This window comes from Pelecanus crispus, chromosome 9 (genome assembly GCF_030463565.1).
Source record: "Pelecanus crispus isolate bPelCri1 chromosome 9, bPelCri1.pri, whole genome shotgun sequence".
In the NCBI taxonomy this organism is placed as follows: domain Eukaryota; kingdom Metazoa; phylum Chordata; class Aves; order Pelecaniformes; family Pelecanidae; genus Pelecanus; species Pelecanus crispus.
In genome coordinates this window covers 9,310,856-9,338,461 of record NC_134651.1, presented here as the reverse complement: position 1 = coordinate 9,338,461, position 27,606 = coordinate 9,310,856, and the positions used below count along the sequence as shown (strand labels likewise).

At 36.7% G+C, this 27,606-nt stretch overlaps 1 protein-coding gene across 2 annotated transcripts; it reads right to left on the bottom strand.

Annotated features, from left to right (window-relative positions):
- Positions 1-381: 381 nt before the first annotated feature.
- On the bottom strand, positions 382-26,706 carry PIK3CA (phosphatidylinositol-4,5-bisphosphate 3-kinase catalytic subunit alpha). 2 transcript variants are annotated; one of them, XR_012831324.1, is made up of 21 exons: positions 26,295-26,706; positions 24,538-24,747; positions 23,604-23,854; positions 21,898-22,143; positions 20,942-21,027; positions 18,910-19,015; positions 18,324-18,476; positions 18,081-18,215; positions 14,129-14,253; positions 13,651-13,732; positions 13,026-13,190; positions 12,368-12,471; positions 11,017-11,188; positions 10,568-10,674; positions 10,045-10,166; positions 9,425-9,503; positions 6,846-7,016; positions 6,199-6,316; positions 5,888-6,039; positions 3,584-4,687; positions 382-3,459 (listed from the first exon to the last, which is right to left on the bottom strand). XR_012831324.1 is itself a non-coding variant. In XM_009485302.2 (20 exons), the coding sequence occupies exons 1-20, from the start codon at positions 26,644-26,646 to the stop codon at positions 4,417-4,419; spliced, it is 3,207 nt and encodes a 1,068-aa protein (XP_009483577.1). In that variant the 5' UTR covers positions 26,647-26,706; the 3' UTR covers positions 3,525-4,416. The 2 variants fall into 2 exon arrangements, 1 of the variants encoding a protein (XP_009483577.1); XM_009485302.2 differs by lacking the exon at positions 382-3,459 and having other exon boundaries at positions 3,525-4,687.
- Between the last annotated feature and the right edge of the window lie 900 nt (positions 26,707-27,606).

Sequence of the window (27,606 nt, the reverse complement as noted above, 5' to 3'; positions counted from 1 at the left end):
AAAGTGAAATCAGAATTTCTCAAAGACTGGAGCACCTATAGATTTAGTTAGTATATGCAGATAGAGAACTTCTATATCCTGTTTCCAGTTGGCTTTCCTTCATTAACACAGATGTAAAAAATAAACAAAAAAAACCCCCAAAGCCCACACCAACCGCAGGGGTGGTGACCTACACATCATTTTGGACAGGCAGAGCCTTACCTAAACTGAGACAACTTTCGGCACAAGAAAAGATACAAATTCATTATTTATATGAAACATGTATTGCAAAATTAAGTTGGATTCAACAATCTGCAACAACATCCACAGCTATATAGTATTTAAAAAAACCAAACAAGTGTGGTTCTTCCATTCAAGTAAAACTAAAACAAGAGAAAGAAACATGGAAGTTAAAAAAAAAAAAATCTTAGAAGCAGCAAGTTACAGTTCTTTCTGTAATACCACACCATTTTCATTAACTTGAAGCATTTTAAAGATGTCAAAACATCAACAAAACAGTAATTTCAAGTGGCTTTTTTGATAATTGTTTTTGAATGGGTCCAGCCCAGGTCTGCAACCTGTACAGACATGCAAAACAGGAGGAATTCACAATTACTATCAAGAACAGATGTTGGAACATGCCAGTTATAAAATGACAAAGCAAAGAAAATACCTTCAAATTGTTAACAAACATGGGCTACTGACTGCTAAAGGGCATTTATATTCTACATGAAAAGGGAAGTTGGGAAAAAAACTCCACCAAAACCAACCCTCCAAACCACCAACAGCAGGGTCACCACATACAAAGTTCTCTACAAGCTTGGTAATTTCTACATTGCCCTTGATATACAGGCTTATCTCTTTTCCACAAGATGCCAAACCACTAAGAATTTTGGTTTTATTTAAATGCCTTTTTTGTTTTTTAAATTACACTGAACGTCTGTTTCACCTATGAAAAAACCTATTAATGCACCCCTTCAGAACAGAAAAGTGTGCATATAAAAGTCAGTACAGGTGCTTTTTCTGCTACCTTTAGCAAAGCAAAGAATATAATTTTAAGAAAAACTAATCAGCAGCAGCCTGTTCTGTCATTACATAAAACAGTTTCACAGTTGAAAAAGTTACTGGTTTTGAATTTGTGTTTCACTAAATCACCATTTCTTAATGCTTTGTAATAAAACACATGGCCCAGTCCTGGGCCCCTTGCTCTGGCAGTCCTACTACAAAGTTTCACAGGAGCAAGGTGTTCAGATTCAATTCAAGCTCAAAATAAGCTACTTAGTGTTTTGTGCAGCTGACTCTCAGACTAAAGGGAACATTTTCAAATCTCCATGAAGTGGGAATAGTTAAAAAATAAAAATCTGGATTCCAAGCAATCTCTGTGAAAATCTAGAGCTCAGTTACAGGTGCTTTCATAGTCTGTAAGCAGATCTTATTTCTACTACTGGGAACAGATGACATCCTCTCATTTACACCAATGTAAGTAAATAGTACCTCCTCTGTCTTCAGTGAAATTACATCAGCACAAAACTGGTATAACAGGGTAAGGTAATTAGGCTTGAACACTTTGAAGCTTAAAAAAAGGATTTTTTTTTTTTCTTTCTTCCCTGAAACACTGGCACAATGTTTTTCAAATGCCCATCCTGGTTATGGTAAGAACAACTGCTTAAAGCCCATGAGCTTCTGCTTTTTTTTTTTTATTTAAAGGCTGTAATTACCCCAAATCATATTATGTCTGTATCACTATGAAGTTTCCTTTCTTTTACTATTTGATGTTCATAATAACTTTTACTGCAACTAAATGCTGTGCACAAGCTGTAACTTTTGGAAACAGAACCAGATTCCTCACACATTTGTTTGTGCAAAAAGGGTGCAGAACATTGTATGCTTGAACTGAAAGACATTTATACCCATATTTACAGAAATAAATGGCTAGGAAGAGGGCAAAGTACAAAAGAAGTTGGGCTCATAACATCCGATAGATTCAAGCTGATCTTTTCATCCAGGCTGGAAAAGGCTGACCATCTCTTACATAAACGAGGTAAAGCATTGTTTCAATACCAGATAAATAAGGATAATATAGCACCTAATGTGGCATTTGTGCAAGTTTTACTCGGTTAAATTAAGTTACAGCCAACAGGGTTTCAGATTTTGTGAACCAAATTTAAACTGAAACTAAGCCATGTTTTAAAAGAGCTAAACCATTAGAGTGTGTTGACTGCAAAGTAATACATAAAAGGGTAATTTTGCTCTTGACAGTATGACCAAGGTTAGCAGGAGTTAAAGTATTTGTATGAACAGAAAGGAATATGTAACAGTCAATAAGAAGAGTAATGGGAAGTCTTATTGGACTACTCCAAAATATTTAGTAGAACTAAGGAAATAAAACTTCACATTCCCCATACTATTCTTGGAACTTCTGTAGTTTTCACAAAAACGGGTTTCCCCCCACAACATCAAGTATCCATGTGTGCAGTAATCAACTGCAGGATCTTGACTATGAAAGTGTCTTGAAAGACCAAAGTCTTGGCTTTACAATCCCCAAAGTCTTTCATAATGTGATTGCACATTTTTAATATATTACAATTTGCTAAATGAAGCCAACCACTCATTACCTCATCAGTACAGCCTGCACAAAGTACAGTTTATTTATATACTTATATTCTAATCTAACACCAGCTGTCAGCATACTTTATATTACATGTGGTATTGCACTTTCTGAGTGGCACCTTGGTGCGTGTTTGCAAGTGAATGAGCTGAACCCTTGAAAGCCCCAGAGCTTCAGAGTTCACTCCAAGTGCTGCCAATCTAGCAAGTTTAAAATGTTAGGGTGAACATCACCCTCAGAATTCATGGGCTTCACTAATTAAAAAACCTGTTTGATAATTAGAAAAACAGTCCTACCTGAAGTAGTGCATAAGGGCAATCTGAAATCCTTGGTACTTTGAACAGTTTCAAAAAGTGGTGCCAATTTAATTGATTGCACACATCGTAATTGTGTTAGAGGACAACAACTAGATTTACAAATATATATTACACACACACAAAACAGACAAAGCTATAAAACATTTGGTAACTCCACATGCTTTGAGCTAGCCAGCGTATCTGCTGTATGTTGAACTGCTTATTATTGATCGTATTGAAAATCTAAATTGCTATTTCTGATGTATCTGTTACTGGATTAAACAACCGCTTCCAAAGGAGGAAGAAAGATGAGAAATGGTGGACCCAAAGATTGAGGGTTTAAACGTACGTTCCTTGAATAGCCAGCGTATCACTTCAGTAATGTGAAGAGGGACGCCCAAAAATTTTTTGAAGAGACTTAGGCCAAGTTCACCTCTGGCATTAGTGGGTGTATCTCCCACTACTTCAATGGTACTTGTGTCCTCTTTCACCAGGGTTGAATTTGGTCCTAGGAGTATATCTGGTCACCTTCAGTGACGTTAGTGGAAACGTGAGTCTTGGACAGATAGAACTGGGCTGCAAAATTAAAAGAGTGAATATTGGACAAATCATGTAAATAAAGAATATATATTAATAATAGTTCCTATTATATAAATAGCCTTTATAAAAAAATAATCTTTCAATAATTTTAATAACTCACCTTTCTTTAGGTTCTGGAAAACATGTATGAAAAAAATCTATTCAGTTCAAGTTAGATTAAAGCAAACCTAAGATGAACACTACAATTCTCTGTTGCACTAAACCCAATTCTGACCATTCAGTTTCCAGGTTAGTCAGTTTTTGGGGATGATAGGGAGTTTTGCGAAGGTATGAATTGCACCCCTAGAAATACTGAGCAGAAGAAACATCATACTGAATGGGCCTATTTCCTACTGCTTTCAGAAACTGTGCAGATGACAGACCCAGAAATCAAAGGGTCACCTAAACCCCATAAATGTTAATGCCTCTCAGCACATTTAAAAGGCACTGTCCTCTCACTATTGTTTTTAGATCTTTGAGCTTAAAACTCCTTCCCTTCAAACTATGCTGCATTTAAATATTCGCTATCATTTGAATTCTCTTTCCACTTTTCTCAATCCAGCATAGTCTCTACCTGCTGTACCAGATCTAAGGTAATATGTGATGGACTATGTTCATGCTAGCACTATTTTCTTTTTCCTTCTAATTTAGCCTATCAAATGAAAAAAGGAAACATTCTTCCAAGTTCACCTTTTCGGGCTTAAGGCATAACATGAAGTCACACATCATACTAAAGCTTAATTTTTGAAGTGTACAATTTTAGTGCTATCTGAAACCCTGTTTTACATTATTTTTCAACAGTTGTCTGAACAGTTCATCTCTTTTCTTGCCATAAATTCTAGTGTTGTTCGTGGTTTGTGCAATTCCTATGCAACCAGTCTTTGCTGCTAACGGGTATTAACAGTGCAGTACCCACAAAGCGGGCTATCAGTTCTTGTTTTCTTTGCTTTCATTTCAGTTCAAAGCATGTTGCTTTATTGTGTGGAAGATCCAGTCCATTTTTGTTGTCCAGCCACCATGGTGAGCATCATTCATTTGCTTCATGAAGTACTCAAGAGCTTCCTGCTCTGTTTTGTCCAATGCAAGGGTCTTTCGAATGTATGCAATATCGTCAAAGGACTGCAGTTCTGGCATTCCTGAGCCAAGCATCATGGAGAAAAGATTTATGAAGAGATTGGCATGCTGCCGAATTGCTAGGTAAGCCTTATAACACATCTCCTGAAACCTGGAAGAGACCAGCGGAAATAAAAGCTCAGTGTATTTCACTATTAGATGCATGTTGCTGCTTCACCTCCAAAACAGTTTTCAGGTAACTGGACACTAAAAAAGTAGACAGTCTTAATCTAATAAGAACACCATAATGTTGCCGAGAAAAATATCCTCATCTTCCTATTTAGGTTACTTTCATTTCTGTAAGAATTAGTAGTGGCTATTGTGTTAGTCTGACCAAACTGAAGACAGGCTTTCTAGCCTTAAGCCTCATTTGCAATTCATATAAGTGTTCCACACAAGTTTATGGGAGTTCACAGAGCCATTTTAGCCATTGCTACTGACATTTCAGATTTCAAAGCACATTGCCAGATACACTGTTGCAAACAGCACTTTCCTGGTTATCATCAGAGAGGCACTTCTCTCCTGTAGTTTTATGAGGGCAGTAGCTGTTGCTTCTTAAAGACTCTGGAGAATGCATCAAAGACACGGGCATTTGCTATATCACAACATTAGGTGAGAAATGCCCATTTATGCCAAAATCATTAATTTAAGTCAGGTTACGGAAAAAAGTGCAACACAACTTCACTGCAGCATTCAGACAGATGCTGTAACTTAAAATCTGTCTTCCCCACCCCTGATATAATGAAATTAAAATTAAAATTGAAACCTCTCAAAGACTGGATCTCTGGAAAGACAGATATTAGGAATGATTATAGCAACAGAATTTACTTAAAGTTCTCCTTTCTTAGCAGGTTCTGTGGAGTGTCACAAACTACACAGGCCAGCTGAAGAGCTGGTATCACAGCAGCTATAGGAGAGAGAAGTACTGCTGAGTGACCAGCAAGGCTCTGATGTGCATTATACCTGACATTTAAGGATTCTCGGTTTTTGCAGTTATGCAATCCCAAAAGGATTTTAAGTGTTCAATAAAAAAAAATTCAGATATTTAAAAATTTATGTTTATTTATATGTGTGCTGACCCTGCAAAGCTAAAGTGAGGTTTCATGAACCAAAGGCCATGTAAGCACTAAGATCACCTACTGATTTACAAGTCAATGGCTGATCTTCAACTAAAGAATTAGAACATACCCACTGCAAGCCAATTAAAATACTACTTTTCAGTTAAAAGGGCTAATTACTAAAGGTCACCAGTAGCAAAGTGCACTTTAGGTACAAAATAATCTGGAAGTTAAATGCTTAAAAAAAGGCTCACCTTTCAAACTCCCTTGTTTTGGTACATTCTTGGGCTCCTTTACTAATCACTATTAAAAAGTCTTGGGTTAAGACAAATGGCACACGCTCTCTTTTATAACCAAACTTTTTCTTCTTGTGATCGAGGAAGTGCCCAAAGTCAATGTGAAACAGCTTGGAAAGACAGAAAAGTATTTTAAGATTAGTAATTCCTTGTTTAAGTGATGTCATAGTAAAATTGATCATTTACTTATAGTTCAGATGGATTTTTTTTAAGATAAACTCAAAATGAGAGATGACATTACGCTATGTTTTTAGAAAAACGTATCTTACTTGTCCATCATCTTTTACCATGATGTTACTATTGTGGCGATCACCAATGCCCAGTATAAAGGTAGCAACACAGTAGCCAGCACAAGAACGTGTAAACAAGTCAATAGCTGCATCATACCTATTGAAAACAAAGGAGATATTTTCCTACAGATATTCCAATAATACAAAAGTGTAGAATTCCACACACACCCCCCATTAAGGAAGAGCCAACAACTTCTATCTTCTCCCAGTGAAGCAGAGTTCCTTAATTTTATCAATTTACCAAAGTAAGGAAGAAATTCAGCATATTCTGAAAACAGAAGTATTTAATAGCTAGTTTACTGTTCTGTGATCTAACTGTAAAGTGACTGTCCCTCTTTTGAAGGCCAGTACTTTTCATTTTGATGAGCTACTGTTAAAATACAGACTTAAGCCATATCTCCATAGTTCTACCTCCAACTCACGCTTTACTGCTGAGAAGTCACACAACCACCCAAACTCATTAAAAGAGCTACAAGCAGGAATACTAGGCAAATGAGGGCAGGGGAAAAAACCCAAAACCACAAAACCAGATGGACATAATTTCTCACTTGATAGAAACTTCAAGAGAACTAAAGTTCATCAAAAAGAGCACATGAACAACAAAAACAAGCAACAGGAAATCTCACATTTCTCCTTTGTTCTTGTCCTTGAGCCACTGATGCAGCGTATGGCTGTTGAACTGCAATGCTCCTTTTAAGCCTCCTTTACACTGAATCTGCATGATCGTATGAGAGCTCCTCACTACCTCGATGAGTCCCACGCAGTCACCAATAGACAAACAACCATAAGGCAACATCCTGAAAGATGAAGGTTTTTTTTACAGAGCTAAGTTTTAAGACAGCAAGCAACAGGCATGTTTGATAACCCTTATCATGTAAATGTCATGTTACTTACTTTAGGGTATGAAATATCTGTTTTAATGTTTGATAGGTGTATTATCATTAGTCTTATGGAAAAAAATGTACCAGATATTAGTACAGTAACATGTCAGCCACTGTATCCACCAATGTCATTCTTCAGTTTTATATCAGGACAAAAGGTTTAAGCAAAATTTTATTAACATGTTCTTGGAGGCCTTGGGGAATACACTGGAAAAACTCTTAAAAAGGCATTCAGCATGATTTAACAAGATCTATTCAACTATATTCAAAGTGAATTACTAGAGACAGAATCTAAGTATTCAGAAAAGGAGTGTTAGGATTTCATGGGTTACTGTAAACAAGTAGCAGGTAATACTGTATGTAAAACCAGCATGGGACCTTCAAAATGAGTTTCCAAATAGTACCTGAACAGTACCTTATAACTGGAACCTATAGTCAGCAACATTACAATTTATCCAGATGTTAATGGACTAACTGTAAACAGATGTTTATTCATGGACTCTAAAGAACATCATAAATCACTTTTTTGTAATCTGAAACTCAAAGGATAACCTCAGTAGCCCATTTTTCTCTTTACAAGTAGAAGAAATCAATTCCTCTGCCTCCCTTTTCTTTCACAGGTCTCCTCCCTCGCCCTCCCCCAAAGCCTGTATTTCTTCTGTTATGTTCAAAACATTTTATCTGAGGACAAACAAGTCAAAACCAGTCTTTTATTCAAAGACTGAAAGAAACATGGCCATTACCACATTTAACATCCTCTGCTTAAAGATTTGGGAGAGAGGGTCAGGTACCTAAAAGCAGCCCTTTTCGCTCCTGAAGTTTCCTTTTTGGAGTGCAAGTGTCATATCTATAGAGTAAACCAGCCTTCTAGAAACACTGGAGTATCAAAGGTTTTTTGTGATGCCATGGTAAAACACCCAGAAAAAACAATCTATTGTGGCTTTTTATTAGATCTAAGAATCTATGGAACACCAGTGCAATGTGTAGCCAGTGGCACAGCTGACTGCTGGTGTTGCTGTGGAGGTGGGCTGCTTCTCTCTTGGATTAACAGGATTTTATTTGCAGGTACTAAAAGTATATTTATATCTACCTACACTTGCATTTTTAGATAAAAGTCCGATTTGGAGGTCAAAGAAAAACAGTGAGACCCATCTATTTTCTTAAGGATGTGGCATAAACTTTGGACTGTTAGACTATCTGTACCATAGAGACATACAGTTTAGTGTCTTAGTGGGATGAGTTGCAATTTCTAGATCCTCAAAAGATTTTCCTTTTGTCCACTAGCGTAATCTGTAGCTTGCTCAAAATTCAGAGTCCATCAGCTGCCTCATCTTGCATGCTCACTTCAGTCTTTCAGTATAGCAGATGGACAGCTGGGAGCTTGTTTTGATTTAAAAAAAAAAAAAAACATCAGGCTGTCACTCACCCCATACCTATCCAACTTATCTTCTAAAGCTCCATGCCGCCTCTTTAAAAAGAATGGTGACAAGAGGTAGGAGAGGATGTATTTTTGCAGATTTCCATAGCTGGCTACCCTTCAAGACATGAGCACTGTGAACTGTAACTCTGCAAACCATTCTTGGACAAAGCCATGATTCTGTCACACATTACAATACTAGAGACAAAATAGCTGCCCAGATGCATAAGAAATGCAGACCAACAGGTCCTTTCATCCAGATGAGGAAATGAGAACTGGGGGTGCAAAGAACATACTTGGTTTGATAGTGCAGAGGCAGCTCTGTTACGCCACCACCTAAAAATCTACCACACAAACACATTTGGAAGCATAACCTGTCTAGCATCAGTTTTCCAGAAGCAGAATAGTTTATACTGAATGGCATTCTGCAGAAGCTACTGTAACCACAGACTATTCAGATGTGGAGAAGCTGCATGCATATCAGACTGGGTAATACCTACTTGGTGTACTGAAATGAAGATACCAACTATGAAGAGTCATCGCTCAACAGGGCTGCAAGTTTGGCAACTTGTTCAAAGCAAATCCTACAGATACCATCAATAGACCATAGTGTGGCTAGTGTGTGTTAGCTCTAGTAGCCATTCCTGGTATGTAGATCCCTCACATCCACTTCACTGAGACTGAAGTATTTTTCAAATATGATCTTGCCTTTACAGAATCCAGTAGTTTAGCTAACTGAAGGTTATTAAAAAAAAAACTAGAAAAAACACCACTCTAAAATGTACAAACATGCCTATTTATAGCATTTCATTTACTACCCTTGGGAAAACAGAAGCAATCTCTGGTAACAAACCAATGCAAAAACCATTAAGAACAGTACTGCTTGAGAATGACCTCTAATGCTTACCGAAGATCAAGACCCTGATTTTGCCATATGTTTTCCATGATTCTAATAATCTGAAGTGTCAGCATGTCCTGACGCAAGTCTGGAATAGTCAAACACAGAGATTGCAAGTTTCATAACACCAGAACACTTTGTTACATCTTATTTTACTTTTCCCCCAAAAAAGTATGTCTAAAGGAAATGAGGCTTGCATAGTTTAGTGTAGGTTTTGTTCTCTCAATAGAAAAAAAGCAGGTTTTAAATAGTTGAGAAAGAATATAAATTTGTGGTGGTGATTTCAAAACTGTTTGAAATATACACTAAAAACATGACAACAGAATTATAGACTACATATCTGTAATATGTTGAAGACATTTTCAAGTAAGAAACCTGAAGTATTAAATAGTATCATGTTCCACCTCAGACTGAGCATCTTGGAACATACAAAATCTGTACATGACCGAGACAAATACTTATTTGCGCATGCTTAATTTTTCTGGAAAAGAAAACTACTTTGCTCAGATTTTTTTTTTTTTTTTAAATTTTTTTCACCATATGTATTTTATATGCTTAGAAAAAATACTAAACTAGGTTAGGAAAATAAACAGATATATAGCTTTTGAATTACACTTATTCTTCCTTACCGTCTCCGTTTTTAAAGATTATCTCATTGTTCTGAAATAACAATTCAGACATAATGTCTGGGTTCTCCCAGTTCAACCACAGTGGCCTTTTTGCAGATGACATTATCCTGCACTCCTCAAGCCTATAAAAGAGAAGATTTCTATGAAATAAGCACAATTTCATTCTTAGTAGTATTACAGAAACATGGTATAAGTTCTCCCTGTTTTCTTCAAACTCTTTGAGCTAGTATCAAATTAAAGATGCACGGGTAACCAACAATCAGCCACTTTTACTTTCAGCTTCAAACTTAAATTGTTCCTGTCACCTTAAAGGAACAGCTAACTGCCATGTTGTTCCCTAATTTGTTAAATCATTAGATCACAACTACTTCACTCTTTATGAATTACTCTGCTACAAGTTTTATTGTTAACTTTGAAGATACTAACATTTAGTATGTTAACATTTAATCTTAACATTGTTAATGCTAACATTACTAAGCATTTGCTTAATTATCTAGACAAGTTTCAAAACCGAAGACAATACCGAAGATTTCCCAGTTGATGTGCAGGATTAAGAGGAGAGATAAAACCTTGTAAAGCATCCATAAAATCTGGCCGTCTCATTTGTTCAACAAGAAACTTCATCTGTACCTGATAAATAATCACATTCAGGTTTTGAGAACACTAATTACATGTAAATGAAGGTAAGTATCAGATTTCAGCTTTGGTTTTAAAGCATGTTTTTGCACAGTTCCAACATAAGCAACTCCACTTAGCCACATATTACACAAACTGAAACTCTTAACTTCAGTACTATTGCCTTAAGAGATAGACAATGGCAATGCACACAGAAAATACTACAGCTTCTAGGATAACATATTATCTACTGAAGCTGGCATTAATGCTTTTCTAGTTCATTTAATAATACAGTTCTAAGTAATTCCCGTGTCTCAACAGCAACAGTTTTGGTATGTGGTGGACAGCTTATAATACCTTCTGGGTCTCATCTTTTTTTTCCTGCTTGAGAATATCTGTGAGGTTAATCAACTTCTCCATAGCCTCCACCTGCCTGCTCAGATGCTTTAGGTACATTCCACATGCTCGACAATAGGACTCCAGAAGTAAGCCAAACCTCTGACTTACAGTTTTATTGTGCATTTCAGACCTACGGAGAGGAAGAACAGTTACAGCTTAAAGACACAACCACTTAGAGGTGCCAAAAATGAAGCTATACCTGTAACATCTTCCCGAGGGCTGCTTATAGATAATTCTTTTCAGGTAAGTAACTTGTATTGACCTCCCACAACTCATCTCATTTTGACAGGACTGATCAGACTTCAGTCCCCTTTACAACTAATTCAGTAGAGTTTACAGGCATTTTCCCCATTCCTTCTTGCTCCATCCTGTCGTTCTCTACCCCTTGCCTTTATTCAAAATTCATGCTTCCCAGAAACTCCATAGTAAGCCTCAAGCTTTCAATTCAAGTTCCAGATTTCTTTGCTGAGAGCAAAGCTAACCTGTTCCATTTTCTCCTTGTCTCATTTAGCCAATCCTAGGCTGTAGCCCCTCTAGTTTCCTTGTTCTTCCCTACTCTCAGTCTTCACACAGTCCTAAAATACACCCTCTCAAACAAGTTAAATCAGGCAACTTATTCCATTATCCTTGATGATTAGCAAGAAAAGTAGAAAACTGAATGCACAAAGATTCCTTGCTTCTATTTCTGTGTCTGATCACACTACCTTAGAACAGCATCTTTAGGTGGTACCTAGCTACAATCCAGTATGCTGTAGGCCGATTTATGCTCAGCCTTCTCAACATCAGGAATTACAAAAGCCCATGTTATACTTAGTAAGGAAGAACAGTGAGAGATTTTGGCTATCGAGCTCTATAAAGTCTTTAACAAGCATGTATAACCAGTTATTTTTTCAAAGCCTTATCTGGTCAAATTGGGTGGTTTTCTTCAGGCCTCAACTATTTCTGAAGTTTTCTGGAAAAGACTGGTGGGTGATCTGGCGTACAAGATAAAGTTCAAACAGCAGAAATCTGTCAAAGCTGTGAACAGCTATCAATATGGGAGGGTTCCAGCAATCTTAGTTAGACTACCCTGCTTTTAGAATAATCATCATGAGATAAAAGGAAGTACAAGACTAAGTATTTATTATTAACTAGCTTCTGAAATGACAAGGGATGACTTGTATTACCAAACTATGCAAACTCTTAACCAATAAACTTTATTTTAGATGGTAGTATTTTCCTAAAAAAGGACATTTAGTATGCCAAGCCTTTAGAACACATTTACAGCTGATAGGAATCCCACCACCCCTTAACATGATATAAAGCTTACTTTAAATGCCAAAAGAAGAAGTGTCCTATCCTTTGATTGGTCAGTGCTTTCTTGAGTAAAAATCTCACAAGCTGATTATCTAAATACTGTTCATATTTCAGAACCTAGTTAAGGATAAAGAGAAAAAAAATCAGCTACAGTTATTTCTGTGAGTATACAGATTAAAGGCAGGAAAATAAAAAGCAATCTGTTTTATATTACATTTTGTAGAATCACTGATCTTGGTATTAATACTTGCATGTGTTAGGATTTGAACAATAGTTGCTAACAGTGCATTGACTGCCTCTATTTCAAGAGCTTACCATCTGATGCTTCCTTTATTGTTACCAAATATTTTAGCCTCAACTTGCTCAAAATTTTGATAAGATGCTTCTGCTCATACTTTACCATACGTTAGGACAGCTGAAATAGCTGCCTGTTCCAGTTGGTAGAACAGTTCTGCATCTCTGCAACATTTTGACATTTAATATCAACAAGGAAAACCACAGCGCTACAGAAAATGAACTGCATTTCATCTCCTCCTACTAAATAATCCACAATGCAAACAGACCCTTTTGATGACCCTTTTTTCACATCATCTTAACTTTTGTTGTATTTTAAGCCTCTGTGATTATTGAATGTACAGAAGACATTAAGTATACCAAAATATGTTATATACCTGTACTAGCTGGATTAAGTACTGAGACAGTTTGTCATCTGTCAAGTACTTCTCTAGACACCGAACTGCAAAAGCTCGCACCATTGGATCCGGATAATTACAGTCCAAAAGCTCCATTGCTTGCTCTGGCTTGATTGGAGGCCAGTCTTTTACCAAACAATACATCTGTGGACAACCACATTACATATTTGCACTGATTAGGAAGAAGTTGTAACACACAGCCATTAGGAGGTATCATCAGACACAAACTGCTTCTGAGTAGAAGCTGTTTAGTTGCCAGTCCTCTCAATAAACAATTTGGTATTAGTTGCCAGCTGACTTTATTTTATCCACTATAAAAAGAATGAAAACAAAACCTCACATTTAACTGTAACTGACAAATCAGCAACATAACAAGCATTCAAGTAATGCTGCCAAGAGGAAATACTAAGACTCAGACTGAGCTAAAGAACAAGAACTATGGACCAGACCGATCAGTCAATTACAGTGGCAACTTGAATCATTTGATTTTTCATTCAATTTATCATGCACGCATAATATGTTTTTAATGTGCAGAAGTTTTCTTTAAAATGTCGTATTTTAAAGCTTCTTCAAAACTTAGAACTTCTTCAGCGCTATATGTTACCTGGGCCACTTCATCTCTAGAATTCCATTTAACAGACAAAAGTAATTTGGGCAGAATTTCCGGAGTATTCACACAATAGTGTCTGCAAAAGAGAAAAAAAGCTGTATGTACAAAACGTCATTTTTGCTTCGATAACCATCTACTGTGTCCCCTCAGTCTTGCACCTTTTTCTTTCATTGTCAGCAGAATCCGATCACTACCATAAGGTGGTGTCAGGATCCATGCACGAAGGTAAGACCGCAGTAATGGGGAAGATGTAAACTAATTCAACAACTTACTTTTCTCCATGGGCTTGTGAACCAAGATACACAATGCAGAATGCTTTAAAAGCCTTTTCTAAAACATTAACCCCCAACAATACAGAATAAAGAAAAGGGAGCAAAACCCAAGCCAATCACAACAAATTTGGAGTGAATGGGGTGAAGTTTGCCTGTGACAGCAAGGGTTTTTCTTTGGTTTGGTTTTTGTTTTTAAATACCTGTGGCTCCAGAGGAAGTCCTTCTCTTGCTCAGTGATTTCAGACAAAGGATCTCTTGTACATATGGCTCGCAGTTGCTCCTTGTCACTTTCTCTTAATTCATTATCTCTAGCTATTCTGTTACTCTGCAGAGAGAAAGTGGTTCATTAACCCTCCACACATTTCCTTCTGTTGTCATACAACATACATGAAGTATAAAGAATTCTAACAGTATAGCAACACTTATAGGCTATGTCATGCAATACTATCTTGTTACTTCCTTTTCTTATAACTGAGGACTTACAATTTAAAAATAGAGAGATGAAAGACTAGGCCTTTGATTTCTACAACTTAGTCACTACTGAGACAAGAAGAGGTACATTTCAACTAAATCATCTGTGTGGAGAAATAGCAGCAGTTGACATCTGATGAACGACATAACGCAGCACAAAATGAAACTGGTCATTTCTGTCTCCAGTTTTGAGATTGCTGAGAGCTGCTGAAAGGAGTGAAAAAGAATCAGAACTGGAAAAGCAGAATATGGGGGATGAAGCTAGGTAAATAAAAGGTAGAACACTGTATGAAAGCCTGAGTAACAGGAAGACTGGAAAATATTAACAAGAATTAGTGTAAGATATTCCCCAAAGAGCACAAAACCCAGAAGTGATACATGCTGAAATTAATTTTGTTTAAGACTTAATTTATTAGAACCAGCTTAGACCAATGGCAGAGGTGTTGAAACTACTACTTGATTTTTCACAGCTTATGTGCCAAGTTCAATTTTTCTCCTATACTTTCCATTTCTTAGTTCATTGAATGTGTTTTTTTCCAGGCAACATATGAAATGATGCAGTTTTTAAGGTTTCAGCTACAGAATCAACTTCATTGCAAAAAAGAGAAATTTTAAGCAGCAGCTTATATTATTGCCTTTAGTATAAAATACAACTGTTAACAAGTTTGACACTTAAAATGAAACTATCCCAAGAGTTGAACGGTGGTTTTACAGTGAACTCACATTTTCACATCTGTATGATACCCACTACTACAAAAGAATAAGATCAACTGTTTTCCAAGTTCAAATTGTTTAAACTGTAGAACCACAGTATTTGACCTCTTGTTCTGCTCTCTCCCTAGGCAATTTCTACTGAGCACATTAAACAAGATAATAAGCAAGAATGAACTGAGCTTTGTCTGCCAGTTTTATGATGGGAATCTTCAACTGGTTGAACTAGTACTTTGAATCAGAAATACCTACATGTCTTTTACAGAAAGTCTTTCCAATGCATCTAGCTTTAAAAAAAAAAAAAAGCTGAAGGAAAGAACAGTCTGAAATTTCCAGGTAGGAGATCAAGGCACCCTTTAAATAGGTGAAGTGGTGTTATTTCTAAGAATATGCACAAATATAAAAACAGTTGTCGGGTTATACCACATGATAATAACTTCAGACTGGAAGTTCTCTATTTTACGTTCATCTTTAATTACATAAATTATGTGTTCTCATGATGGGTTCACTACTGTTATATGGGATGTTCACTACTATTATATGGGACAAGAATATTCTGGCCTTCAAGCCTACATCTACCAATATGAAGGTATGAATCAACCAACTCGCAGGACTTTTTAGTACCCTGCCCTGTTAGTAGCATGATAGTGAGATCTTCATGCATCAGCATGGGTTTTTTTACTACCTTTCCTAAGCACATGGACTGACCTTAGAAGTGGGTGAAAATTATTCAGGACTACTCTCTATGTGGCACAGGAAAATTTCTAGAACACATTCTTACATATTATGGTAACGGATACAGTGCAAGTAGCAAAGCCAGAGTCATTCTGTAAGGAAGTTAATGGATAAATGACTTGATAATCACCCTACTACTAACATAAGATCAAATAGTTGATATTGAAGAAGTGATTATTGCACATATTCATCTTGATTCTGAAAGATTCATCCTAAATAGTAAGTGAAAGTCAAAAAAGTATAAAATGTACCTGCATAGTGGGTCAGAAAGATCATAGTTTAGGTCAAGCCCAGAAGGAAAATGCATTTATCCTGTTGCGGTCAACACCAAAAACTTGAAATTCTATGAATTGTGGGACAGTAAATTAGATTTAATATTTGAAAAGTCTTTCATATTTGAGATATTAATGGACTTATAAATCATCTCTTATAAGTATGTATTCATTGATTTTAAATGCAGTGTAATGCATGTCAAGGTTAAACAAAAAAGTTATGCTCTTGCATCATAACAAAAACATTTATATGAAGTCAGACCTCAGTGACTGCTTTGCTACTTTTATCCATTTCAGACAAGCATTTTGTACCTCTTCCAGATATGGCCAATGCTACACAGTAATGTAGCACCTGATTTTTGAATAAGCAACACCACATTGCCTTTTAACTCCCTAAGTGTAGTTAATACTACAAACAGCTATAAATACACACAGTACCTGAATATAGAAGGTTTGGCTTCAGTCCTTAAGATACCACACATTAAAAGATAAAGGGAACAAATACAATACTAAGAGATAACTAGTGATGTTCAAACTTACCAAGCATTTAATGAAATGATTTAAGAAAGGATAAGTAATAAGAGGATTTTGGCAGACAACAAGGAGGGCTGAAAGAAAAGCAGCATGAATAATGAGAGACCAAACCAGTGATACACAGTTTGCTTCCCTGTCAGCTTAGTCACTAGTGCAAATATGCTTTCTCCATATTTAACCACTATGACCTTCTTCTACAGTACTGTAAGGATTATCACAAAAAAGAAAAAGGCAGTAATTTGAGACTTTATTCTACCTCAGAATGTTGGGGTTTTAATTGTAAAGTGCAAGTTGATCATTACTTTGTCACTGAAGTGAGAGCTTATTCTCCTCAGCATTTTCTATTTTTGCCTACAGATGGAATGAAACAACGAGGTGAGCATATACACACTCAGGTAATAGGCTGTGTTATACCAAAGGAATGTTATTTACCAAGAAGCCAGCTGTCCTTAAACACTTAAGAGCCCTGTAGCATTGTCAGTCACAATACGTATAAGCAGATATGCCATTCTATGACGGACCTCCTGTAGAGTATCAAGAGAAATTAAATGCCTACAACCCTTTGTTCAAGATATGTTGAGAAGGGACTGTTACAAGTATCACCAGAATTCCCAACTGGAAGCTTACTGCCACCTACGCATTTCTTTGCAACAGCGAAACTTTCCACCCCGAGACTCTTCTTCACACAGACCACAAAGCTCTCCTGGGGAAACTCTCAAGTCTTTGAGCCAACCTCCAGAAGAAAACGTAACACACACCAACTAATTTCACAGCCTTGTCTTTAAATATATAGCATTTTTAGCTTTACTGCTTTTCTTTTTTTTTCCTCCTTCTAATCATCCAAAATGTGATTTTAAGAAAGCTCTAAACGTCACCAAAAAAACAATTGTCAGTGCACAGATTTTCTTCATGGAAGAGAAGAGACAAAAGGACTATGCTCATGTGTATGCCAATCGGTTCCCTTAGAATACCCTGTACTTACGGTCGTTACTGGCCCATTAAACAGCCAGTAAAGAGTTATAAGCACCCTTAGGTTACAAAAGAAAACCTACCTGTAAGACATGAAATTGCAACAAAATAAAGCAGTATCATTGAAGGAGAATTGCAGCTTTTCAAAAGTTAAACTCAGTAGTGTAGACATCTGAATTAGCGATATAGAAATGTCAAAAACACCCTAACAGTTTGCACAGTAAGACAGTTTCTCTTTAAAGTGTTTTGGTTGGTCAGTGAAGCATTAGGTCAGTTTACTGGTAATAAAGAAATGAGAATACATTACTCACTTTCCTAAACACAAAGCAAAAAATTGATTTCTTGCTTTTACAATACATCAGGATACATGAAAAAGTTTTCTTTATCACTAATATACTGAGTAAAATAAACAATACTTTTGTATTTTAGTAGCTAATCTTGGAAGGGAAGTTTGCCTTACCAGCCCCGCATAGCTGTAGTTAAACCCCAGTTCACGTGATATAGTCCAATTGGCATGTTCTTCGATCACCGTCATATCTGGAAACTTCACAGGATTGCTAAACCAATCAAATTCCAGCTCTAAACATGGAGTTTCCTACATAAAGGGAATTTAAATTACTTTTTCTGTTGAATTATATCAATTAGAATACAGCATATTTTGAAAATGTACTCCCAAAGAGGAAACTGGCATGCAAATACTTACCTTATTTGGATTTGACCCAGTAACACCAATGGGATTCAACAAATCCTCCAGCCCATGAGGTACTGCCCAAAGATTCAAAGCCATTTTCCCAGATACAAGAGTGTCTGTGTAATCAAACATGTTTATATTTCCCCAAGCCAATGGACAGTGCTCCTTAAAGAAATGAAAAGATGATTTTTCAGTGTCATCTATTAATTACTGCAGAGTGAGTAAGGAGAAATAACATTTTGACCCCAGAGCAGGCTGTTACATTCCCAGATAGGCTGAAAGCAGATTGTGGAGGATGTACCATTTTTTTCTATGAATGACTGCCATGGCAGTCATTTTGCAGAATGATATCAAAACACTTGCAAACATATGCTGACATTTTCCCCACATCAAAGCAACTCAAGATGATGGAGAGCGGTCTTCTGACAGATAAGAGACTTGTAATGACCGGACAAAGGGCAACAGTTTTAAACTGAAAGAGAATAGGTTTAGATTGGACATAAGACTCATTGCCAGGACAGCATTTACCAAATATCTTCCCAAATGTCACTTAAGTAGCTTTTGTTTGTTAGTGTATTAAAGCTGTGAAGTATTTTACCTCTTTAGCACCCTTCCGGCCTTTAACAGAACAGATAGAAAGGCAGAGCCGAGCAGCACGTGGAAGATCAGGAATGTACATGTCATACGATAGCCATTCATTCCATCTATAAGATTTAAAAAGCAGAATGAAACTACATTAAAGGACAGCATGGGGAGAACTGCATTCAATCAACAGTTATACTAAAAAGCATTTGTTATATTCCTACCTAAACTGCGTATGTGCATAAAGAGTACACTTTCTTACTAGAGAAGGGTCCTCCTACATGCATTTGACCACATCTACTCCTTTTGGGAATGGAAACTTCCCCAATTAGCCTTCTAGCACCAACACTGTTTAAAAAGTCTAGGTTCAATGCTAGGTTCAATTCCTGCGAACTTAGTAATAGGTTCATTCACTTTCACTCTTGCAAACCCACTGACTGCAACTGTCAGCATAGGTACAACCTAAAGACAATGGACTTGCATATGTGCTACACTAATGTAGGGTTTAGCTTGTGCAATATTTTTCACTTCGGGGGAAAAAAAGCAAGTAGGAAAAAGTCTGGCATAGCTTTCAGAACTCAACTAAATATGAACTGCTAGAAAATAAAAAAACAACTCCAAGACAGGAATATAACACAGAAATGTAACATAGAAATCCAAAGCAATATTCCTAACTCGGATATTATTCCATTTACTATAGTAATAAGAGCACAGATTGGTCCTACAGGAATACACATATTGTTTTCATGAACTTCTCTAAGTAGACTTTATCTCTCAATTAGCAGAACTGTGCTTTGAAGAGGAACTTCTGAGTACAGTTTATTTTCCTAAGCAGACTGCCATACTGAATTTTCTCAGTTGGAACAGGCAGCAGCTTCCAAGGACAGCATTAATTTTCCAATGTGTCTGTAGCTACTAAAAGCAGAGTTCTACAAAGAAATAACTATCCAAGCCCTTCTCTAAGAACAAAGAAACTGGCAGATAAACTTTAATTCACTTTTATTATGTGTTCATTTCATATAATACAGATCTGTGTGGTTATATCCATGTTTTCAAGCCACACCCTTCACCACCTTTCCAAGACTTTCTCTCTAAAGCAGGTAAACCATCAGTTCAAGTACAGGTATCTTTGGGGAAACTCAGAAGGAAAAGCTATTTTTCAATAATTGCGTATATTATTAGGCCCTCTAATTATAACACCTAATCATGTTAATACAAAACATATAGACAATAATATTAATATATTTTGAAACTTTCAAAGACATGAAGTCAGACAGAAAATGCAAGTCAAGAACTACTACTGAACACATATTTTGCATCTCATCCTAGCAGATGCTGAAACTTCACACCTCTTCATTAGTCATTTACAGGCAGAAATTAAACATCTTTCAGATATTTTTCTCAATATGTTTATATATGCTCATATTAAGTTTCTTTTTGCACACTAATGGCACTTTTAGGTTTATGTGATTTATTTCAAATCTCCTGTCAATTTATGTCAAATCTCCTGAAAATAGCCCAGAGCTGGCAGTGACTTCCATGTTAGCAAATGATACCCATCTCTCCACACTCAGTGGTTCTGCTCGAGCACAAACTATGCAACCTCACAGAAACAAATTTGCAGGTTACATTACATCACATCACTTCATGCTGAAGATGAAATCTGAACCTGCAACTGGAATGCCTGCTACTGATCCATAGTCAAAACCAGAGCTCAGTTGCCCAGAGCTATGCTGATTTCACAATATTAATGAGTAATTATATTGGAGTTTGAGGCAATTGCAAATGCACATGTAAAACAGATCTGTTCCGTAAAGATACTACACCGTTATATGCAACGAGACAAAATACTTATGTTTGAATTAAATTAATTCTACTTATAAATACAGGGTTAGGTAAAAATGTTCTTACAAAACTTAAGGCAAGGAATTCTCAGCAAGGAGCTTAACCTGAATAATGGCTAAGCTGAGCCTCTACTCCCTTCAGTACTATCGTTTATGATGCCCTGAAGTCAGGTTCTCTATAGTCATTCAAAGTACTTAGCTTACCTGGGATTAGAACAAGGTACCCTTTGAGTATTCACATTGTCACACAAAGGTTCCCCTCCATGGTAGATACCTGTTCTAACATAGATCTGAAAGCAATGTTAATATTAGTACTGTCTTTGAAACGTTACTATAAAGAAAATTTTTTCACTGCTATCAACATACACTATGATTATAACATATTACCCCTTAACTGCAATCAAGTAAAAACCAAAAACAAAACTGAAAACCAAACAGCCCCACCACCCCCCAACCCAAATTCATTCATGCTCTGCAAGGTGTGAAGCGCAGTATATAAGCATACCCTTCTAGAAAAAGGGTTTTGGTCCTTTTTCCTCATTAATTGCAAAACTAGTTCTTAAAAATACAATAAACTTGAAATAAACTCTCAAAAAAAATTTACTTTCAATTATTCCTGTGCCAAGCTACAGTGGAACAAAAGACCAAACAAATTCTGAGAAAGTTAGAAAGCTGGGCTTGTAGTATGACTTCAGTGGGACTGAACCATACCTGCCTTTTGTCCTTGATCCTCCCATACCTCCCTTTAAGAAGCACACTACTCAGCATCCCCTCATCAAAAGTATTCCAAATTACTGTAATACATTCTTAGACATAATGATTATTTAGAATATAAACAACATGGATTTTGCTCTTCTTTCCCTCACATACCGAGCTGAAGTGAACTACGCAAACTGAGTTCTGCTCCTACCAGGCATGATATTTAGCTAAACCCTACAACTCACACCTTTTAAGTAATACACAAAGTTTTCCAATGCTAAAACATGGCTGTATTTTTTTTTTTTAGAATTGAGTGCTTAAATTTAAATAACAAAGTGGTCTAATTTTCTAACATGTTAAATAACACCTCTTTGCCAATGTAAACACAACACAGAAAACTCAGGAGGAAAACCATGAGCTATTAAAAGCCATATAATGATGCCATACAGCATTTGCCTTACCTTGTCTATGTCTCTAATGTTCACATTTACATAGGTTGCACAGAGGATTTTTATTCTCAGAGCACTATTTATAGTCCAGAGGGATTTGGCTGTAGCTTCTCCATTCATGTAGGGTGTAGCTGTAGAAATACGCCTGGAATAAGATGGCATTGTAAAGGTGTCCAGTGGAAGCTGGGTATATAGGCTTTCCTTAGCCATCAGCATCAGATTGGGCATGCGACCAAGCATTATGCAGCTTCTTATATACTGCAAGAAAACAAAACCAAAATCCAGTATGTTTTCAAAGTGTACACTCTCGGTAATCTACACCTAAAAATATTCAAGACAATATAAAAGTAAAAGCATATTTGAAGAGCTTATCATTGTCCCCATACGTACACTCGTTTCTGCTTCCAGATTAGAGCTGTTCCTGGAAGCTGTTGAGCTGCTTTTGCGTAGCAAGCTACTGTACTAGCCTGCTGTGCAGACCTAGCACAGGTGACACTGGCACTGATACTCCTAGTCACAGGCAGAGAGCACAAGACAAATGGCAGAAACACTCATTTTTGGTTCACTGTGCTTATTACCTCACACTCGGCACTGATCCTGACAGACTCTAGCTGTAAGCCTGCATGGTGCCCATTCAGGACTGAGCGCCAAGAGCATTTAGGCTGGCAACGGTACCACAAAATACAATGCGTTAAGACAGGTCCAGCCCTGGAGTGTAATTAAGCAAGCTCTTTTGCAGCACAGTAAAGGCATAGCAGATACTTCTGAAGAAACCACGCTAGATCAAATAGCTCTAGCATTTGATCTCAAGATGACTGTGCAAAATTATTCATGTATGCCTGCACTTGTTCCCCAGCTCCCACAGAACAGAGCTGCTTTTCCCATTATTCAGGATCCCCCAGCCCCCTTCTCTCCCCCATTGCTCTGGAGAGCAGATCGTCAACCATTTTAGACGAAGGAATGGAAGCTGTTTATTACAACAATACATTCCTCAAAGAGGAAGCAGCAGCAGCCTGTCAGGAAATCTACAGGGTAACATTGTTGTCTGCTCCAGAGCGAGCTGCTCAGATGCTCTTCTGTCAGCAGTTCTGTCTCACACTCACAGCACTAACAAAACCCAGGCAATGAAGGACAGCCAGCCACAAGGAAGATTTAACAATGATTTATGTAGTGCTGGAAGTTTATCGCTCCTTTAATAAGATCAAAAAAATTTGAAGATGTTAAGTAACAGGAAAACAAATAGTTTGTTTAGATTTTTTCCACCCCTAAAGGGGGAAGGGACAAGATTCATAGTAGCAATGGTTCCCTCATAATTTAACATCTGATTGAATTTCCTTTTGTTTTACATCAACCCCACTCAAGCATAACTCATCTCTTGCCATCAGAAATCTAGGATATTTCTGAAAGTACCTACCACTGACTTATCACTAATGTTAGAGGTAAACTCTTCATTCAAAGAAGAAAAATTATACTAGTGATATGAATTCTAGTTTAAATTACCTTTTCTCCCCCACTCTCTTTTGAAACACATAAACCAACAAATATGCACACTACACTCATGCATTAGCCAATTAGTTTAAAACCGCATACACATATATTCCCTATGTTTTGGATTAATTTAATGAAAAAGCAAGCCAGTCATAAAATTGATCACACTTCTCCCTCACAAATTTGGATTATTTTAGTGTATTTCAAAATAAATCCATTATGTTACTCACCTTATACTGGCTCAGTGGATATTTTTCTAGCAAGTATTCATCACAGCCACACACTTTTAAAATATATTTGCCCTGGTACTCCAAGACGCAAAGTTTCAATTGTTCAGATGACAGCAACATACTTCGCGTTTTCTTCCTAATTGCTTCAGCAATAACTTGCTCAGGCACACAGTCATGATTGATTTTTAAGGTGTATTTCTGCTTATCATTGTTTGGAGAGACTATTACCCATATCACCACTATAATTTGCCCTAGAATAAATGTAAAATAATGTTAGGCCTGTTTCAATGCAGTTTCAAAACAAAAAAAGTAACAAGCCCAAGAAACCCAAACCAAACAACTCCCCCCCCCCCCCCCCCCCCCCAACAGAGAGAACTGCTTGCAGTACTACTGAAAAACGCAGCCAAGACACATCGCCCAAACTGACAGAGGGTTTACCACTTCTGCAAGGAACTATGTGTGTTCAGTTTTCTTGACTCTAGTGTAAATTCAAACTTCTACCCCTTGAGGCTAAGAATACTTTTATTAACCGAATACTATTGACTATTTAGCCTTCAAGAAAACAGCAGTAACTTTAACATTTGAGGACTGCAAGATAGCTCAGTGATTCAGCATCCTTTAATTCCAGATTTCTGAATGTCAAAGAAAAATGCAAAGCCAACAAGCTGTTTCTGCCCATTAAAAAAAATCGCCTCTATTTACCAAGGTATATTTCAAGATTTAGTTAGTACAGTAGCAAAAAAATGTAATTTTAAGGTGGTTGTCTTCCTTTTGAATCTACACCCTATCAAGAAAGTTTTTCTGAATCACTTAAGGTGTAAGATATTGCTAAATACAGTACATAAAACAGTGATTTACTTAAGTCACCAGCTGTACTCTTTGATTTCAACCACTAAAAAAAAAACATTGTTTCTACTGTAAATATTTATCTTACCTTTATCTAGTTTATTGTATATGTGTTTGGGTAGCTCAGGTGAAGACTCTACATTTGGAGGGCAGACATATAATGCTCTACTATGTGGTGCATTGGCATCTCGAAGATCCACTGCTTCTTTACAAACATTAAGAATATTTCTTCTGAAGTCTTGTACTTCTGGATCCTTAACCATGTCAAATTCACAGACAGGCATGCCAATAGCAAAACCTAAGGTATTGAAGAAGCATGAGAAAATAACTGTAACTGATAATTAAAGCTAAAGATTCCTTCTATCAGTGACAGAAAAAGCACGCTTTAAGCAAAACACAACCTAAAATATTTGTGTTAACCCCGGCTTCTACTTGTATACATAATTGTTTTATTTCATTCAAGAACAATTCGATTCTAAAGTTAAGCACACTCAGCAATCACAAAAAAGGTTAGAAGACAGGTGTACATTTACTGAAGATCCTGGAAGCCTTAAATCACCGCTCACAGCTTGCGCTCCTCCTGGAGGAAAAGGACCAGTAATAAACAACCTTTGAAGTCAGCACAAAGTTTCTGAAGTGGACCAGAGGAGCTCTGATGTCTGATTTTTTCTAAAACCCTGGCAGGATTATTGGTAGCTATTAGGACCATAATCAATTTTGCTTACAACTGAATGTCAGCTATTCAATTTTTTTGATGAACTACACTATTTAAAAATGTGACAAGCACTCCAAGAGATATTGAACTTAGCTCTTTGGCATACAGTCATGCAGTAAGAGTCCATTTCTCTCAAGTCCTCCATCTCAGATGTAATGCCATTCACTTTAATGAGATCACTGGCTTGAATAATTATTTATGCATGAACATTCAAATGGAAACTTTAAATTGTCCCGCTGCATGGTTACCTTAACCACTGTTCTCCGTAAGTCTTGAATAGGTTAAGCTTTACAAAACAGAAGTAGTTTACCTATGATGCATTCATAACAATTAAATAATTTAACAATTAGGAGCACCCCAGAACAAGTATTTCCAGTTGACAAGTCTCTGCCACTGCAATGTACATCTGTTAGCAACTAAAAGGGAGTAGGTATACTTGTACTGCCTGAATTTAGATATTTAACCTTGATGCTGAAACATATGCTAGTGTCCCTGTGCTTACTCAATGGATAATAGAAAGTGATAAGCTACTCCAGAGATGATTCAAAACATTACAATTTGTCTCTCCTCTGCCCCTCCAACCTCAGGTGTTTGTTTCCCTCCCCTCCCCATGCACTTTTTGTAGGAAAGGGGCAGGGGACACACGACACGGAACCCACCTCATTTCTGAAATTTTACTTCCTAAGCAAGATAGAACAGTATCAAAATGTGTGCTATTGTAAATGTGGTTTAAGATTTGTAATTAAATCCAGAATATACAATTCTGGAAACTTCACAACAAATTAAGACTGACTTCCCAAACAACATAACAAGCTTCACTCTGTAATAATATGAAATCCTGTTAATAAGACAAGTAAAAAATATCCTCTAACCCACATACAACTACAAATACGTGCAAAGCAAAGACTTTACATGTGAATGAAACAGAACAGAAGAAAGTTTAATTCACAGTTTACGAATGTTGGCTTTACTGTGATCAGCATCTTTGGACATTTGATGCAACAAGTGACAGTTACGAAATGCAAACTTTGACAGATACAGGTGACAAACAACCCATTTCAATCCTTTGTTCTGTATTTTGCAGAGAAGCCAGTTAAACATATTCTATGTTTAAATAAAGATAATCTCACCTATTTCTCTATTAAGAATCTTTTCTTCTCTGTTACCTACTGGTTCAATGACCTTTAGAAAAGGCTGAAATAGTCGCAGGTCACAAAGTCTCCGTGTTTCATCAAAAAATTCTTCTCTTTCTGCTTCTTGTGTAACACTTACAAAAATATAAGAAGATTCATCCTGAAGGAGCTGATAGAGAGGGTATTTTCTTGCTTCTTTAAAGAGTTCATGCTTAATAGTTAGTAAGGTGGCCTCACGGAGGCATTCTAGAGTCACTATCATTCCATTTGGGAGAAGACACTCCACAAGGATCCTCGGTGGCATCAAATGGATGCCCCATAGTTCGCCAGATGATGGTCGTGGAGGCATTTTTAAGTCTTTAGGTAACTTTGTACTGGAAGCTTTTCAAGCAGTGATTCGTACAAGTAAACCTAAGTAAAAATCAGAAATATTAAAATTTAAAAATATGAACATCACAAGGAATTCCAGATAAAATTGTTCAAACACCACTTATAATTGTAGGTGAGTATTCATGGCTGTATTTTACATTCATAAAAAAGAAAAGCACTTGATAAAACTGATGTCTAAGGAACTTGTATTTGATGTAAATATCTACTCAAATAAAACAGTTAATAGCAGAATCGCATTAGTTTGGAAAAAAATGCCAATACGCATATGGTCTTCAAAAGAGGATTTTTTTTTTTAACCCGAGTTTATAATTTATTATTAGAACACTTAAATAGCATGGGGGATGAAAATATCTAATATTCAAGTTATTAATACAGCAATTTTTAAGCAAATCTCAAACCCAGTTCTTCACATTTTTAATTTGGAAAGAGAAACATTATCATTTGGATGAGATACAAACCATCAGCTCTGCTCAGTTTAGCCAAACCAATGTGTTTTTTTTTTTTTTTTTTTAATTTTCCTCATTGCAAACCTCTTACATATTCAAACACCATTAAGGTAATAGTTGTAAGTATTTACTAAAACCCCTAAACTTGATTTTAAGAATCCATGTATACACAAAGCTTGGCCTTAGCTTTTTTAGATCAGTGTAAGCTACTTACACCAGCAACAAACCCTTTTTTCCATGAATGAGACGGAAGAACTGAGCTCCATTAACACTTTTTGATTGGGCTTGTTTTATTTAGGATCAATTCCCTGTTCTAGTTCCCTTTGGCAGCCACATGAATGTCTTTGCCAAGCCAAAGGAAAGGAGGGGAACACATCCAACCTTCTGGCAGTGCTGCCTTACGCCACCTCAGAGCAGGTACAAGAAAAATTCTATCTGGACAGAGCAGAGGTCTTATAGCCCAGGGGCCAAGA